Genomic DNA, 14383 nt, shown 5'->3' on the forward strand with positions numbered 1-14383 from the left:
CAATTGTTTCCCCTGCCTCCAGTGAGAGAGAGAGATGCTTGTGCTTAACTGGGTATCCACTCCCTGGCCCCTCCAGTCTGTTAGCCACCTTAACAATCTCCTGTGGGCTATGCCAGCTTTACTTTGCCTTGCAGGTTAACAATAGGTGCACCCCTGTCCCTGAGCCCCTTTGAAACATCTCTCTGTAATGTTCAGCCGTTATTCACTGAATACCAGTGATACCAGGTATGTGGTCTTCAGGAGAACAATATACACACCCACTTGAACACATCAACCCAAGGTCAGCTCCTTAGATAATACCACATCACTGAGATATGTTTAATGAAAACAATCATAAGTTCAGTATCAAGATTTAAGAGACAGTGAGTAATGATAGTGGAGACAGAAAGGTTACATAGAAAACAAAATCACAACACACTTTCTAGATACTAAACTTTCAGTCTAAGTTCAGGTCAACCGAAATGTCCTTTTGCAGCATTTCCAACAAAGGCTGGTTGGGATCCCATTTTCATGAATGTAAACGCACTGCCCATTTACTTCCTAGGTGCAGGATAAAGGGATGTCTTTTTGCCTTCTTCTTAAATTCCCCAAAGATAAGACAACCCCGTCATTCATTCTCCTTGTCTTTGTTGACTTTGTATGTAAACAGAGCTTCCATTTTGTGGGCTTATAATGCTTAATTTACAAGTGAACTGAGATAGGTGAAATACATAGTTTATCAATCCCACCTTGATCCAGACTTTGGGAAACATATTTTCATTATACATATGTTAAATAGCGCTTTAGATGCAAATCTCCCCCTTACTCATTCTGGGCTGCCTTCCTGAGCTGAGGCTCAGCATGTTTCAAAACAATGTAATGTGCTGTTACAAAATACAGTTCTGTTCAAAGATATGCGATGCAGCAAAGCACATTATTTTATCCCTGCTCAAGAAGTTTCTCATAAATGAATAAAGTTGGCGGATAGCAGTATTTCATCCACTTTATCACATACAGAGAAAGCCAGTTAGTTTTAAATGGAGTGCCATTGCAGTTTTATCATCCCTGATTCTCTTTCAGGTGGCTAGTGCGAGCTTTTTCTATTTAAAAGGTGGCTGCACCCATTGTGTGTTATCACAGCACTCTGGGAGCTCACAGGATGAGAGGCAATTCTCACTGCACTTAAACTGTGAAAAGTGTTTATTTTCAAACTTTGGAACTATAAATGGATTTTCTGATCCTCTTGCTAGAGGAAACTGTCTTAGTGAAAAGCGACAGCATCAAAAACCAACAGTTGGGGAGTCTAGCATATGAGATTATACACAAATTTCCAAACATATTTAACATTATCTGAACAACCAGAAGAACTTTATTATGTAATTAGCAAACATGGTGGGTCCTCAGATTTATTTTTAAAGTTATTATTGTGTTATTAAAGGAGGATGGAAAGTAGTTCACAATGGATATGTGTTGGGAAATGCTTCTCAACCTGTGACATTACGATGAACTAAAATGGGGAACGTTCACACTTACAAAACTCACTTGAGGCAATATTTCAGCTGAGACAGAGGAGGGCATATCTGAACACCCAGTTTAATTGCGGATCCTTGGATCCAACCTCAAGAATGGGAGCAGACTCTGCTGTTTAGACCTATGTTGGGAATTGGCCAAGAAACATGGACCTTGCTGCTACCTACCAGCTTGAGGAACCAGAAAAGAGGAAGTCAAAGTCACTGCCATGGAAATAATCCCCACATGAGCTGAGAGCTTGCTGCAGCCCGAGCACAAAAAGAATGATGAGTGGCCAATAGCCAGTTCAATCGCCCCATTGCATTGACCAATCTTGGCTAATATGAGAGATTTGGAGTCATGTCCCCCTTCTTATCTCAGGCCATGTCATTTGCATGATTTAAAGGAATGGAAATGGATGGAGCACCCGGTATGACCACAGCAAATCAAGGTGACCAGATCTGATCTCACATGGCAAGCCCGTCATGCTGCACTTGTTTTCAACCTGCAGGTTACAAGGAGGAGAGGAATCTGAGCCAGTCAACATGAAAACATCAAGGGGGAAGAAAGAGAAGCTTAAATGTAGAGAGGCGGCAGCATCTAGGCTTGGGACAAGAGAAATAGTTTGGAGTGAGGATTGGCCAGAGCTATTTGATAAAACAATACACGTGCTTCCCTGCATCATGTTTGAGACTAGCCAGTGCCAAAAACATACGTGTGTGTGTGAGCGAGAGAGAGAGAAATATAAAACAAACTGTCTCAATTCTCCTTACCACTTATTCTCACTCTACCACTTAGTTTGAGAGTTCTGAGACTGAGATCATACCCAGGGAAAGTAAACAAAATCAAGGTAATGAGGTTACACTTCTTAGTTAATGAACTGTTTCCTCCGAATCCACTCCTAGAACATTTGTGCCATCCTCATAAAGTGTGCATCACAAAAACTGTTCATGGTATATTTTTCTCTTTTCTGTCTCATAGCCAGATTTTGATGACAAGAGAGTAGGTCGGCCGAGGTCAATGCTGAGATCTTATCGCCAGATGTCAGTTATTTCATTGGCTTCCATGAATTCAGACTGTAGCACCCCAGTCAAAATGGCCTCAGAAAGGTAGGTTGTTAATAGGATGACAGCAAATGTGAAAAATTGGGACAGGAGGTGGGGGTAATAGGAGCCTATATAAGAAAAAGACCCCAAAATCAGGACTGTCCCCATAAAATCGGGACATGTGGTCACCCTAGTCATTAATATCACACTAAATACTTCCACCACCACATCTTGTTTTTATCCAGTTACATATGGTCAAGTATAAGACCGCAGCAAAACCATTCAAGGACTCAGATCAATAGCAACTACTTTATATATGTCAGCATCATCTTTGAATTGAAGCCAGGGCTGCTCCAGATGTGAGCTGTACTATTTCACATGATGTGCTTGGGAAAAAACACAATACACTCTAGAACAGAGATGGGTAAACTATGGCCAGCGGGCCACATCCGGCACGTGGGACCATCTTGCCCGGCCCCTGAGCTCCGGCCTGGGAGGCTAGCCTGCAGCCCCTCCCCTGCTGTCCCCTACTCCTCCACCACCACGCAGGCAGCATGCTGGGCAGCACAGCGGCAGCGTGCTGGCTCCGGCCAGGTGGCATAGTAAGGAGGCTGGGACTGGGGGGTTGAATAAGGGGCGGGGGGTTCTGGGGGACAGTCAAGACAGGGAGCAGGGGGCAGTTAGATGGGGCAGAGGTTCTTGGGGGTGGTGGTCAGGAAATGGGGTGGGGAGTTGGATAAACATGGGAGTCCTGAGGGGCCTGTCAGGGGGCAGGGGTGTGGGCAGGGATCAGGAGATGGGGAACAGGGGGAGGGGTAGGTATGGGGGCTCCAGGGGGCCTGTCAGGAGGCGGGGGTGTGTATAGAGGTCAGGGCAGTCAGGGGACAGGGAGGTTGGATAGGGGGTGAGGATCTGGGGGGTGGTTAGAGGACAAGGAACAGGCGGAGTTGGATGGGTCAGTGGTTCTGAGGGGGGCAGGCAGTGGGAGGGGGCAGATGGGTGGGGGCCAGGCTGTTTGGGGACGCACAGCCTTCCGTTCCCAGCCCTCCATACAGTTTTGCAACCCCAGTGTGGCCCTTGGGCCAAAAAATTTGCCCACCCCTGCTCTAGAAAGGCCATCTGAGATGAAGATGAAAGTGAGAATTTTAAATACACTTACGTGATTTTTGAATATCATTACACAACTATTTAACAGTTGAGAGCGTTATTTTATTTGTAAATTCTGCTTGAAAAATAATGTTTGTAAGCTTGATTTACATTTTTGTTTGTAGCCCCTCCCCTGAGGTGTGGCTCAAGCCTCTTCCATTTACTTCTCCCCTCTTCTCACATGGGTTGGGTGTGGGTTCTTTTTCTGGTGCCTAGTGTCTCCTCACAGGTTCTAGCTCTTGAGAAAATCAATACAACTAGCTGGCAAAGAGTGTGTAGCCCATTACACAAGGGGTAATAAAGTACATAAACAGAAACCCCAGCAAAAGAGTGACACCTCGAAAATAATGGCATAACAAAGGGTGACTTCATTGGGATAGGGAAATAGGATCTGGGGAAGGAAAGACATTAATAAATAAACCAGTCTCCCCCCTCACAACACTGATAACTCATCCCAGCCACCAGCTCCATCCTTGGCATCTTCTCATGCGTATGGCATGCTGAGTTTGAGTCCTAAAACAGAGTGTTGCATGACTGTAATTGTTAGCCAGCATAAACAAAGGGTCCTCTTACTATGTCTTCATTCCTGGTTGGGGCACAGTTCTCTTCTGGCTTTTATCAGGCTCGCTGGCTCCCTGGTGTGAAATACCGTGGGGGTCTTGGCTGGCTCTCGATAGCCAGTGCCAGATTGGATCTCTCTCTTTGCTGGATGCTGATCACTGCAGTGCTGGAATTTCCTGATCCATACTGCTAGATCTCAGAGCAGTGCAAAGAACCCCTTTTGTGGGGAGTGGGAATTTAGCAATGTACTCCCTGTCTCTGATCTGTCTGGGTCAGCTTCTAAAACCAAAACAGAAACTGAACTGTCTCCCTGAGTCCCCTAGTTGGGGGTTCTGCGATCCAACCAGTGGATTGCTTGTCCAGATTACCCTACGCAGAAGCTTCCCTACTGGCCTCAACAGGAGTTTCTAGTTCCTCCTTTCCCAATCTGTGACTCCATACGTGCTGGAAAATGGTGACAGGGGGCTCTTGTGGCTATTATAGTTCTCCCTTTGGGCGGGACCCAGCCCCAACTGACAAATTTGGGGGTGCTCTAAAAGCAGCTGTTTGGAAAGCAGAGTTGCTCCAATCCAAGCTGCAACTTCAAAGTGCTGTCTACACGGCTATTTCTAGAGTGCTAGCATAAGCCTCAATAGCCCAAGTCTACCAAACCAGGCCGAGACACTTGAGTCCACACATTTTGTAGCCAGACTCTTGGAGGCAAAGTGTAGAGCTCCAGAAGCTGCCCATCGCCAAGTTGGAGGTACACCGTGGGAAGGGAAGTTTTAAAAATGGTCAGTTAGGAGATGAGGCTTCTTTAGTAAAATCTCTCAACTTATTAGAATAACTCTTACCCCATCACACTCCGTTAAATATAGTTCTTGTCTAGTTTCTCTTTTAGATTTTGAGTTGTGCCTAAGATGAGAGCTTTTCCATATACAAACTTGCGGCCAGTTTCAGACCTCTTTGTGTATTATTCTAACCTTTGGGCTTTGAATAGGTTATTGGTTACACATGGTCACTATTATTACATTGTTTGCTTTTTAAAAACAAAACTAAGTGACCGAACAAAAAACCACCACCACCTGGAGAACATTGTCAGAATTCAAAAATGCATCTGTTTAAAAGACACCTTTACTTCTTGCATGCTCAAGTCCCAATTTAGAGTTTAACCCTAAAAGACTTAATTAAAAATAATCATAATAAAATAAAGTAATAATACCTGTTAGCAACTGTGTGTCAGCCAATTCAATAGCACTTTACCTCGCTTTCTCTGTTTGCAAACACTGATACAGAAGTTACACATTAATCTGAGGAAGGTACATTTTTGTACCAGAGTTCAAGAGGGAAAGTTTAAGTCCACCTATTATTTCACATGCTGTTTCTCTCAATGAAATGTGGCCAATATTTCAACTGTAAACATGTCTTGGCTGTGCCACCGCATTCACCCTCCTAAAGATTGTAGGGGAGTTTGGCTCATCACCATGTACCTGGTTACTCTGCAATAGACTGCAGAAATTAATCCCAGAAGCCAGAGGGGATGTGTTTACATTCTGAGGCATGAGAAGGGATGGCAATACTCCTGTCCTAAAGTGCCCAGCCACCAGAGCAACATATTTTGCTTTCGGCACCCATGTAAAATACACAATGTGATGTTAGCTCTGTCCCTATATAATTTAGGTGCCCTAGAGCTAATTCTGCAACAAAAAAATATGAAGTGCTCATTTTAGATTAATATTTAACAACCTCTCGGGCATTAAGACATTTTGATGTCTCCTGTAAGGCACATGTTAGTAGACAGTTGTCAGCTAGAACACAGTGCTACGCTCTTCATTTGCCAGTGATCTGCAGTACGGTTCAGAAAGTCAGCACAAAGGATGACTCTGACTGCATTGTGTGTCTCAGGAAACCACCTGAGATCTTCGGTGGCCTTTATAATATAATGGAGCATGTTTTGTTTCTATTTCTATTTGCTACAGCTTTGAACTGGAAGTAGCACCACGAAAACCAACCAAATCAGAGTCAGAAGAAAATGTCCTGCAGATAAGCACTCAACCTGAGGTTAAGTTGAGAAGATCCAAGAAGAGAACAAAAAGAAGCAGCGTGGTATTTGCAGAGGAAAAAACAGCACCCGAGCTTTCCGATATGAAATGTGTACGTTACATGCCTAGAATGCATTCTCATAATCCCCACATCATGGATGCCATTTTCATTTTCAGCAGATGTCTTTAAGACATTGTGTGCCTCCTGGAAGTTAAAATAAACAACACATTTTATTAAAGGCCACTCAGAGCCAGTGTTGTGAAATACTCGTCACTGTGCCAGAAAAGAAAACCTGCAAGAGATTGAGGGCCAGATAGACAAAGGACTGGAAGGGACCTTGAGAGGTTATTCACCTTGAGATCCTCAGCTAGTGTAAATTAGTGTGTCTCTACTGACTTCACACCAGCTAAGTAGCTGGCCCTGAAGTTCCAGATGTTTTATGCCTGGCCAGCTAAAGATCAAATGCTTGGTGCAAGGAAGGGTTAAACTTGCATTCCTGGGGAGAAGCAAGTGGTTATACAGGCCCTGGTGGTACCCCCGTTCCAGTGGGGATTATGTCAGAAGTGATGAACCCTGCACATTTTGTACCTTATGACAGAACATGCAGTTGCTGGGAAATGGCAAGTTTGCAAACTGTTCCTTAAATGGTGCCAAATTTGAGCATATAGGCATTGGCTTCACTCTTGTCCTATATATCACCCGAGTGCCTCTATCAGACTAATGGATCATCAGAATGACTTATATGACTTACACTGTGCAGTTTTTATCTTCAGGAGTCAAATGTTTTTGAGTGTAAAAAGAGATGAAATTTAAAAGCAAAAAACTCTCAAAGGTTTAGCTAGAGAAGCCCTGTCTAAATTCAAGTGCTAGGCAATCACTGAGCTGAATAAGGAGGTCAAGAGTATATGTCATTTGATCAAAAATCTTTTGGAAGAATCATTAAAGACAAGCAGAATTATTTTCCCATATGGATAAAGCTGTTTAAGATTCCTTTCAGAGACATGGGCCTAATTCATTGCTGCTGTCACGGATCTGACTAATGGAGCCCCACTAGGGATGAATTTGGTTTTTTACACGTGCACTTAAAAAGGACAAACACCTAAGTTTTAAAATCAATTAATTAAAAATTGTTTCCTCCTTTATTCATTTGCTGGAAGCCAAGTTCTGTGTTTTGGCTCTCTGATAATACCGCTAGCAGCACACACTCTGCATTCCAGACAAGGATGTGCCACACTATAAAGGTGTAAAATGGGCATTTTGCCCTCAGCTTCATTAGAAAGCCATAAGTGATAGAGATAACCACAAATAGTCACCCACGTGACCATAAGCCACACCTTGAATCTTATCACATATAGCATTATAGGCCTTCCTGATGGCTGAATTTGGCTCTCTCGCCTATACAGTCCTGGTGGGCAGAGATACAGAAGTCAGGATATGACCTACCCTTGCAGAAAGAGGCCTGGCCTAGACTGCACAGTTAGGTACACGTAAGGCAGCTTATATTGACCTAATTATGTCAGTGTACACACTACTGCTTTGTCCCGCTGACGTAAGTGCCGTACTACACTGACATAGCTCTTATGTCGGTGTAGTTAGAGCAACGCAGTGTCGGTGTAGACATTGCGTTCCTTATATCACTGTTGGCTGTCTTATCAATTTCTGGAGAACTTGAAGAAAATCAAGTATAAGCAAAATCTGTACAAAAAGATGACAGCATGCACATTTTTATTTTTACAGGAAGAATTAGAAACTCAGTAGCTTAGTGCCAAAAACAAAAGTTGGCAGCACTGCTTCTTGCACCAAAGTTAACAATCCCTGGTAATGCTTCCTCCAAAACTTGGCTAAGTAGGAAATGTTTCCTAGTAGGAGCAACAAGGGAGCACTTTAGAAAAGCAGCAGCTGTTAAAAATAGGACAAAAATAGTCTGGTTTTGTTTAATGGGTAATAGCAACAGTATTTGCAGCAGAAACAGAGAACCTTTGTAATTGTAGTCTTGGTAGATGCAAAGCTTTTCAGTGCACCGTCAATTTTGGTAATATAAACAGACAGTGTTTATTTGGTGGGCAGAAGAAAATTGCCTTTTTTCTATTTTCTTCAAGGCCTGGTCTGGGTGGGGGATGCATTTCCATTTTAGACCTAACATTTTAATACTCTTTCACTTCAGAATTATAATCTTGAGAAGAGAGATCTTTATAGCAGGACAGCAAGTATTAAAAAGAAAAAAATATATATCTACAGCTACAGTGCCTTCCCCTCAATAAACTACAAACCGTAAAGAAGTGGTCACTGCTCGTCAGTGATGGAATAATTCATCCAGTGAAAAAAGTCTCTTTTTTTTGTGTGAAAAAGTGGACCTTTTGTAAAATGAATATGTTTTTGACTCAAGTTATAAAAGCAGCATTCTCTTCTAGCACCTAAACTGATGGCATTAGCACTGGAGGGAAAATAGTTCTTCACAATCTCATTTTACTTTCAGATCCATAGTCTGGGTTGATGACAATATTATTCCATATACAGTAGGAACACTATCATACAATCCTAGATAATACAATACTTTGTAGGCTATCAATTTTAGGGGTTAAATCTCTTTTCTCAGTCTGTGGAATAAGCAGATTATTGACTATAAATCAGCTCCAGAACATTTACTTAGGAAATTGTACCTTTCATAGTCTCCATGGGCCAAACTCTGTTACTTTTGATCACTTTGAGTAGCATCTTACTTTATGAATAATCCCACTGAAATCACTGTAATAAGGTATTATTCACTGTGAGTAAAGGTAACAGAACCAGGCCATGGTTGTGTCTCGTGTATAAATTGTTAATTTAGCTTAGCTCAGCACTATTAGTTACCAACAGTGTTTAACACAGATATAACAATTTTGTATTTGTTAATATATAGCTGTCAAGGAAATACGAGTTTATGAGTGACACCAACCTCTCTGAACATCTGGTAGCACCTCAGAAAACATCTGTTCTCAAGCAAATGAGCTTTGCCAGTCGTTCTATGCCAACTATACCAGGTAAGCTAATTATAGTAAGAGAATTAGAGCACTGCACTGTTTGCTGCTATTCATTTAGATTAAAAAAAAATGAGTTTTTTGTTCTTCATTCTGTGGAAGCATTTGGATTTTAGGAAGCTTTTAGGGTTGAAATAGAGTTGGCTAGGACAACACTTAAATGCTGTTCCATTGTGATACAGGCCTTAAAACAGAATAACTCACTCTCATTATGCTGATGAGATATTGTGTAAGTTATAGGAAATATAACAACTACAATGTAAAGTATTGCTTTGAAAAATCCTCGGGGTCCAGTCTCCTTTCGGATAAGGAAAATACCTCTTCAACTTTCAATGCTAATCTAACTCTCCCAGATTATTCCTGTTGTTTTATCTAAATGGTATAACAGAAAAAGTCTCTGAGGACATAACTCCATTTATGGCGTCACAGGGGAATTGCCTCAGGCTGAGTCTGGAATAAGTCCATTGGCTAAAAAAATTCAGTGCAGAACGACAGATGTCTTATCAAATTACTATCTAACTGCAGGATAAAGGGCAGCAGGCTGAGCACTGACTAGCACTAGTTCCTCTCTCCCTGCGCAGCAGCACAACAAGGAACCAAACCTCCAAGAAACTTTGTCTTCCAAGGCACCCATGGAGCCACAGTCCATTGACTTTACCAGCTGTATGTGCCCTTATTTATGGAAAGGAAACATTTCTACAGTGTGTCTGGGAGCAGAATGCAGCAGGAATCAAAAAGGAATTAAAGGGTTGCTCTGTTCCCTGCTTTTGAGGGGGAAAAGGCCAGTGGGTTGAGATCAGTAATAACGCCCAACACAGATGCAGCATCTCACAGATGGAGAAGATATGTGTGTCTGTGTAGAGGCCCTAAAGTGAATATAGCCCCTGCTATTGACATCTGAGGTGAGATTCCCTGAGGGAAACGGAGAGGGAAACAGCCAGTGGCAGCCTGGCAGTTGAAGAGAGTCTCTCTGGTAGTTGTGTGGCAGGCAAGACCGACAACCAGCAGTTTTATGAGCGGAGTACCATCGCAGCACTGTGAAGTCCTACAGTAATGGAGAGCCAGAGCAGGCCCCCCCTACAGTTGCTACGTCCAAGGGAGTCAGCAGGGAGGGAGGGAACAGACACCCACATCTGTTCTTTGAAATAGGTAGGCAGAAGATGCAAAGAAAAGCCACTTCAGCCAAAATTTGCCTGTAGGGAGGGGAAAGGAGCAAACAAATGAATCGGTCACAGGGGACGGAATTAGGACAACAGCATAGCTTCACTGTCTGTGGAAACTAACCATGGGCGTTTGCTCTCCTGCTGCAGAGAAGGGCTCTTGCTAGACATGATCCTTCCTGCAAGAGGTGGCCTTTGAACCATCACTGTGGTGAGGAGAGGGGCAACGGGGGCTGTGCTTTGCATGCTCCTCAAGGCCCCTCATTCCCAGCAGCATTGATTGACATTAATCCTGGCCATTAGGGCTCAGCCACTACCAGCTCCAACCATCACATGCAATGCGAGGGTCAGAGAGAACAAGTGCAGTCATGTACAACACACAATTCTGGGTGCATGTTTGTGTGGCTGGTTAAATAGATGTGACAGGACCCTCTGGCTGGCTAAGGCCTTATCCTGGCAGGTGCCCAGGAAAGCTGGTTGAAAAAAGCCAGTTATTTGGGAGGGAAATTTCTAAAAAAAAAAAAAAAAAAGAAAGTTGTTTCCTTCCAAATTTTCTGCAAACATTTTTTCAACAAGGCCAAAACTAACAACAGATTTTTGTTTTTCAAAAACAGTTTCCTCTTAATGCTGGCATTTCTACTCCCATTTTCAAATCCTGTACAGGACTAATCTAAATAACACAGTGGTAGAACAGACTCTCTCTCCCATTGCTGCAACTGCCGGTGGAGCTCAACCAGTGGTAGCAATACTGGGAAGTTTCTCTGGTGTAAAGATTAGTGTAAACAAGCTCTTCTTACTCAGCAGTTTACAGTGTGCATCCTGCCCCCTCATCTCTTTGCTTGAAGAGGTTGAGACTTTGGGTATGGTGAATTCAGATGTGTTAGTTTATTTAGCCCATGAGCAGACCTTGGGATATTTATAGATGCAATATTTTCCTTAAATAAAGAGTAGCCTTTTCCTAGTAATCCTGACTGCCTATTTAAAATGAACCCACAGGAGGAACTTGCCTTCTCCCTGGGTAAGTATCTTAGAATAGCCATTCTCATTCTTCTTCCGTTTGTACCAGGGAAAATCAGGCAGAACTCAGCTGCAAGCAATAGAGTTACAAAAATCAATATAGAACCAGTGTTAGTAAAAGCAGATTCAGGCCCAGTGACTGTTCTGTATACAGTTTAAATGTAACTGTAACCAAACCCAGCCCCAGATAAGCTAGTTTCCCCCTATGCTGCATTTCAATAGTTATGATTAGACTAAAACATCTTACCTTTCCTTTGGAATTGGAAGAATTCATTACTGTAAGCTCTGCCTTGTGTCACACTTCGTAGAACTCTCTTTCTTAACAACCGATCATTTTCTCTTTCAAGGGTTAACTCTGTCAGTAGTCTGTACCCCAGCTCCTGATGAAACAAGTGCATCACAAAGGCTAAGCCAGCAAATTTTTCCCTCTACCTCAGAGGGAGATAAGAAGACCCTGAAAAAAAAGAGAGTGAATCAGTTCTTTAAAACAAAGGTAAGTGTTGTGTATGTGTGTGTACAAAAAGGAGGATGGATCACTTTCCTAAAAAAAAAAAAAGGCCAAAAATGCATTGGCATAAAAAAAAAAGGCCAAATAAACTTCAAGTGTGAAAGTAAAATGTAACAAAGGGTTTTAAAAGCAAGAGGTCTCTGTGGAACAGAAACTTACCCAACGTTTTATTTTCTCTTACTTAAATTTCTGACATCCGTACATTTTCCATGCTAAAAGGAGAGTGAACGTTTCCCTGTAGGTACCAAAGAAAGCATACTTTTCTGCATTTTCCATACCTAGATACAGAGTTTATTGAGAGGTGCAGTGCTTTAGCCATACCACAAGAGGTCTCATTTGATCTACAGCTTTTTTCTAGTCTGATTTACACAACATCCTCATGGCAAAACAATTATCTATTGCATTTTAAACTTAAATTGGGCAGCTGGCTCTTGGCATCACAATCATTGCTAATAGCCTGTAGTGCAAAGTATGTTATCATACACAGGATGGGTCAAAATCTGACCTCAGATACATGCCCATCTGAAGGTAGAATTTGTCTCACACTAAAATCAGCCGAGCTCCCTGAAGCAATTGTGCTCAAACCCCTATTGATTTAGGAGAGTTTTGAACAATTAAAAAAAAAAAACCCACAGAATTTGGCCCAATGTCAGTTAACAACAAATATTTTATATTCAGTGCAGACACTAAGATCAGAAGTTTCAAAATGTGCCTTGAAAATGCATGTGCCCTGTAAAGGAGTCTTACAGATGTCAGAAGGTTGTATTTGATAGAGGGGCCAGAAGCCATTGATATTCATAATGGAGGAGCATTCTGTGACTTCTATAATATTTTACACCCATCAGCTCTCTGCTGATACTTTATAATGAGTGTGTTTGTTGCACTGATTTCATTTTCATCCTTTTGTTCCTACTGTGCTTTAAAAAGCCATAGCTTACTGTTTTCTGGCAGAGTAATACAGCACTGGACAAACCCGTGTTTAAATGTTTTCCAGCTTATTTCTTCCTGATAGGAGCAAGAGTGAAATAACTTAATTTGAAGCCTTGGGGTTGGGTATATATTAAATTTGCATCACAAAAGGCAGAGTACTGTACATGTGAATCAGCTTTACATTGTGGTCTCACCCAAAGTGAAAAGAACCAACAAACAAATCCTGTTTACAAGCCCAGTCAGGACTTAATAAAAGTTTAGAGCTCTATCCTACAATGACTTACTCATGTCTGTAAAGTCTTGTCAAGGGGATCACTCACATGAGTCAAGTTATGCATGTGTTTAAGGCTTTGCACTATGGGGGTCTTATTAAAATGAAAAACCTTCAGGATTTGGCCCATGATTTTTCTTCTGACTTGAATGTGATGTGCCACTGCTGAAGCGGGCGATGCTGAAAACCAGATTAAAGACACAACCTAGTTACTGTATATGCATGCAGTGGGGTCCAAGCAAAACTGCCTTTTAACATATGGCATTCTCTTCCTCTTTTATGCAGCGCATGTCCAAACCACTTGAAGATGGAAAGCACTCCGGAGAGCGCCATTCTGAATCCTTATCCACAGAGCTGTGAATTCTTTCACTTACAAAACAAATAATTTCCCAGCAAAGAAACAAAACAAAAATTGCTAAGTGAGAGACTGTTTTTGAGCACTCTCCTTTGAAGAGAATGGCATTGACATAGTATTTGGATGATAGACAATACATTCAAGTGTAATTCACACCTAAGGCTCTGTATAATTAATTAATTATAATACAGATGTTAGGAGAAATTGAAAACACATAGCGATCATGGAACCTGCTGCAGTATAGTAAAAGGTATGCGTTAAAAATACCACAGTGATCCTCTTTATTACAGAAGTAAAAGGCAAGGTATGCTCAATGGGGATGAAATTCACTCCAGTGGAGAGAGCTCCTTGTGGGTCCTCTGCATGGGTGAATCATAGGGCCTGTCTATACTACAGGATATGTCGGTATAACTTATGTCGCTTAGGGGTGTGAATAAGCCACCCCCTCAACCCCCGAGTGATATAAGTTACACCAACTTAACTGCTGGTGTGGATAGCTCTATGTTGATGGGTGAAGTTCTCCCACTGACATAGCTATCGCCTCTCATGGTAAATACAGCTGCGCTGCTGTAGCCCTTCTAGTGTAGATGAGCCTTTATTTAATAGAAGGCCTCAAAGATTCAGTCCAGTCCTACTCAAAGCACATGGAAGTTGCACCATTTACGTCCATGGGAGCAGTATTCGACCCTTCCTGCAACACCATATGCTTGAGGATTTTTTCCAGAATGGTCTATCTGTTTTGTATTGAAAACATGCCTCAAAGTTTATACACACACGTGAGTTTATGTCAATTCTGACTGTATGGTATAAGCAAAGCTGTATTTTCTGCTGTTCAGCAATAAAATGTTAAAGGTTTCTTTTA

The 14383-nt window shown here is 42.1% G+C and overlaps 1 protein-coding gene across 1 annotated transcript in view; it reads left to right on the forward strand.

Annotated features, from left to right (window-relative positions):
• The window catches only part of DOCK2 (dedicator of cytokinesis 2), a 513293-nt gene extending 498910 nt beyond the window's left edge, over positions 1-14383 (forward strand). Inside the window, exons 48-52 of the mRNA XM_050962509.1 lie at positions 2470-2597; positions 6200-6374; positions 9163-9283; positions 11805-11950; positions 13452-14383. Of these exons, the coding sequence (XP_050818466.1) occupies positions 2470-2597; positions 6200-6374; positions 9163-9283; positions 11805-11950; positions 13452-13526 (645 nt within the window). The 3' untranslated portion in view covers positions 13527-14383. The remainder of the gene's footprint in view (positions 1-2469; positions 2598-6199; positions 6375-9162; positions 9284-11804; positions 11951-13451) is intronic.

The sequence above is a fragment of the Gopherus flavomarginatus genome, chromosome 7, assembly GCF_025201925.1.
Source record: "Gopherus flavomarginatus isolate rGopFla2 chromosome 7, rGopFla2.mat.asm, whole genome shotgun sequence".
NCBI lineage: Eukaryota > Metazoa > Chordata > Testudines > Testudinidae > Gopherus > Gopherus flavomarginatus.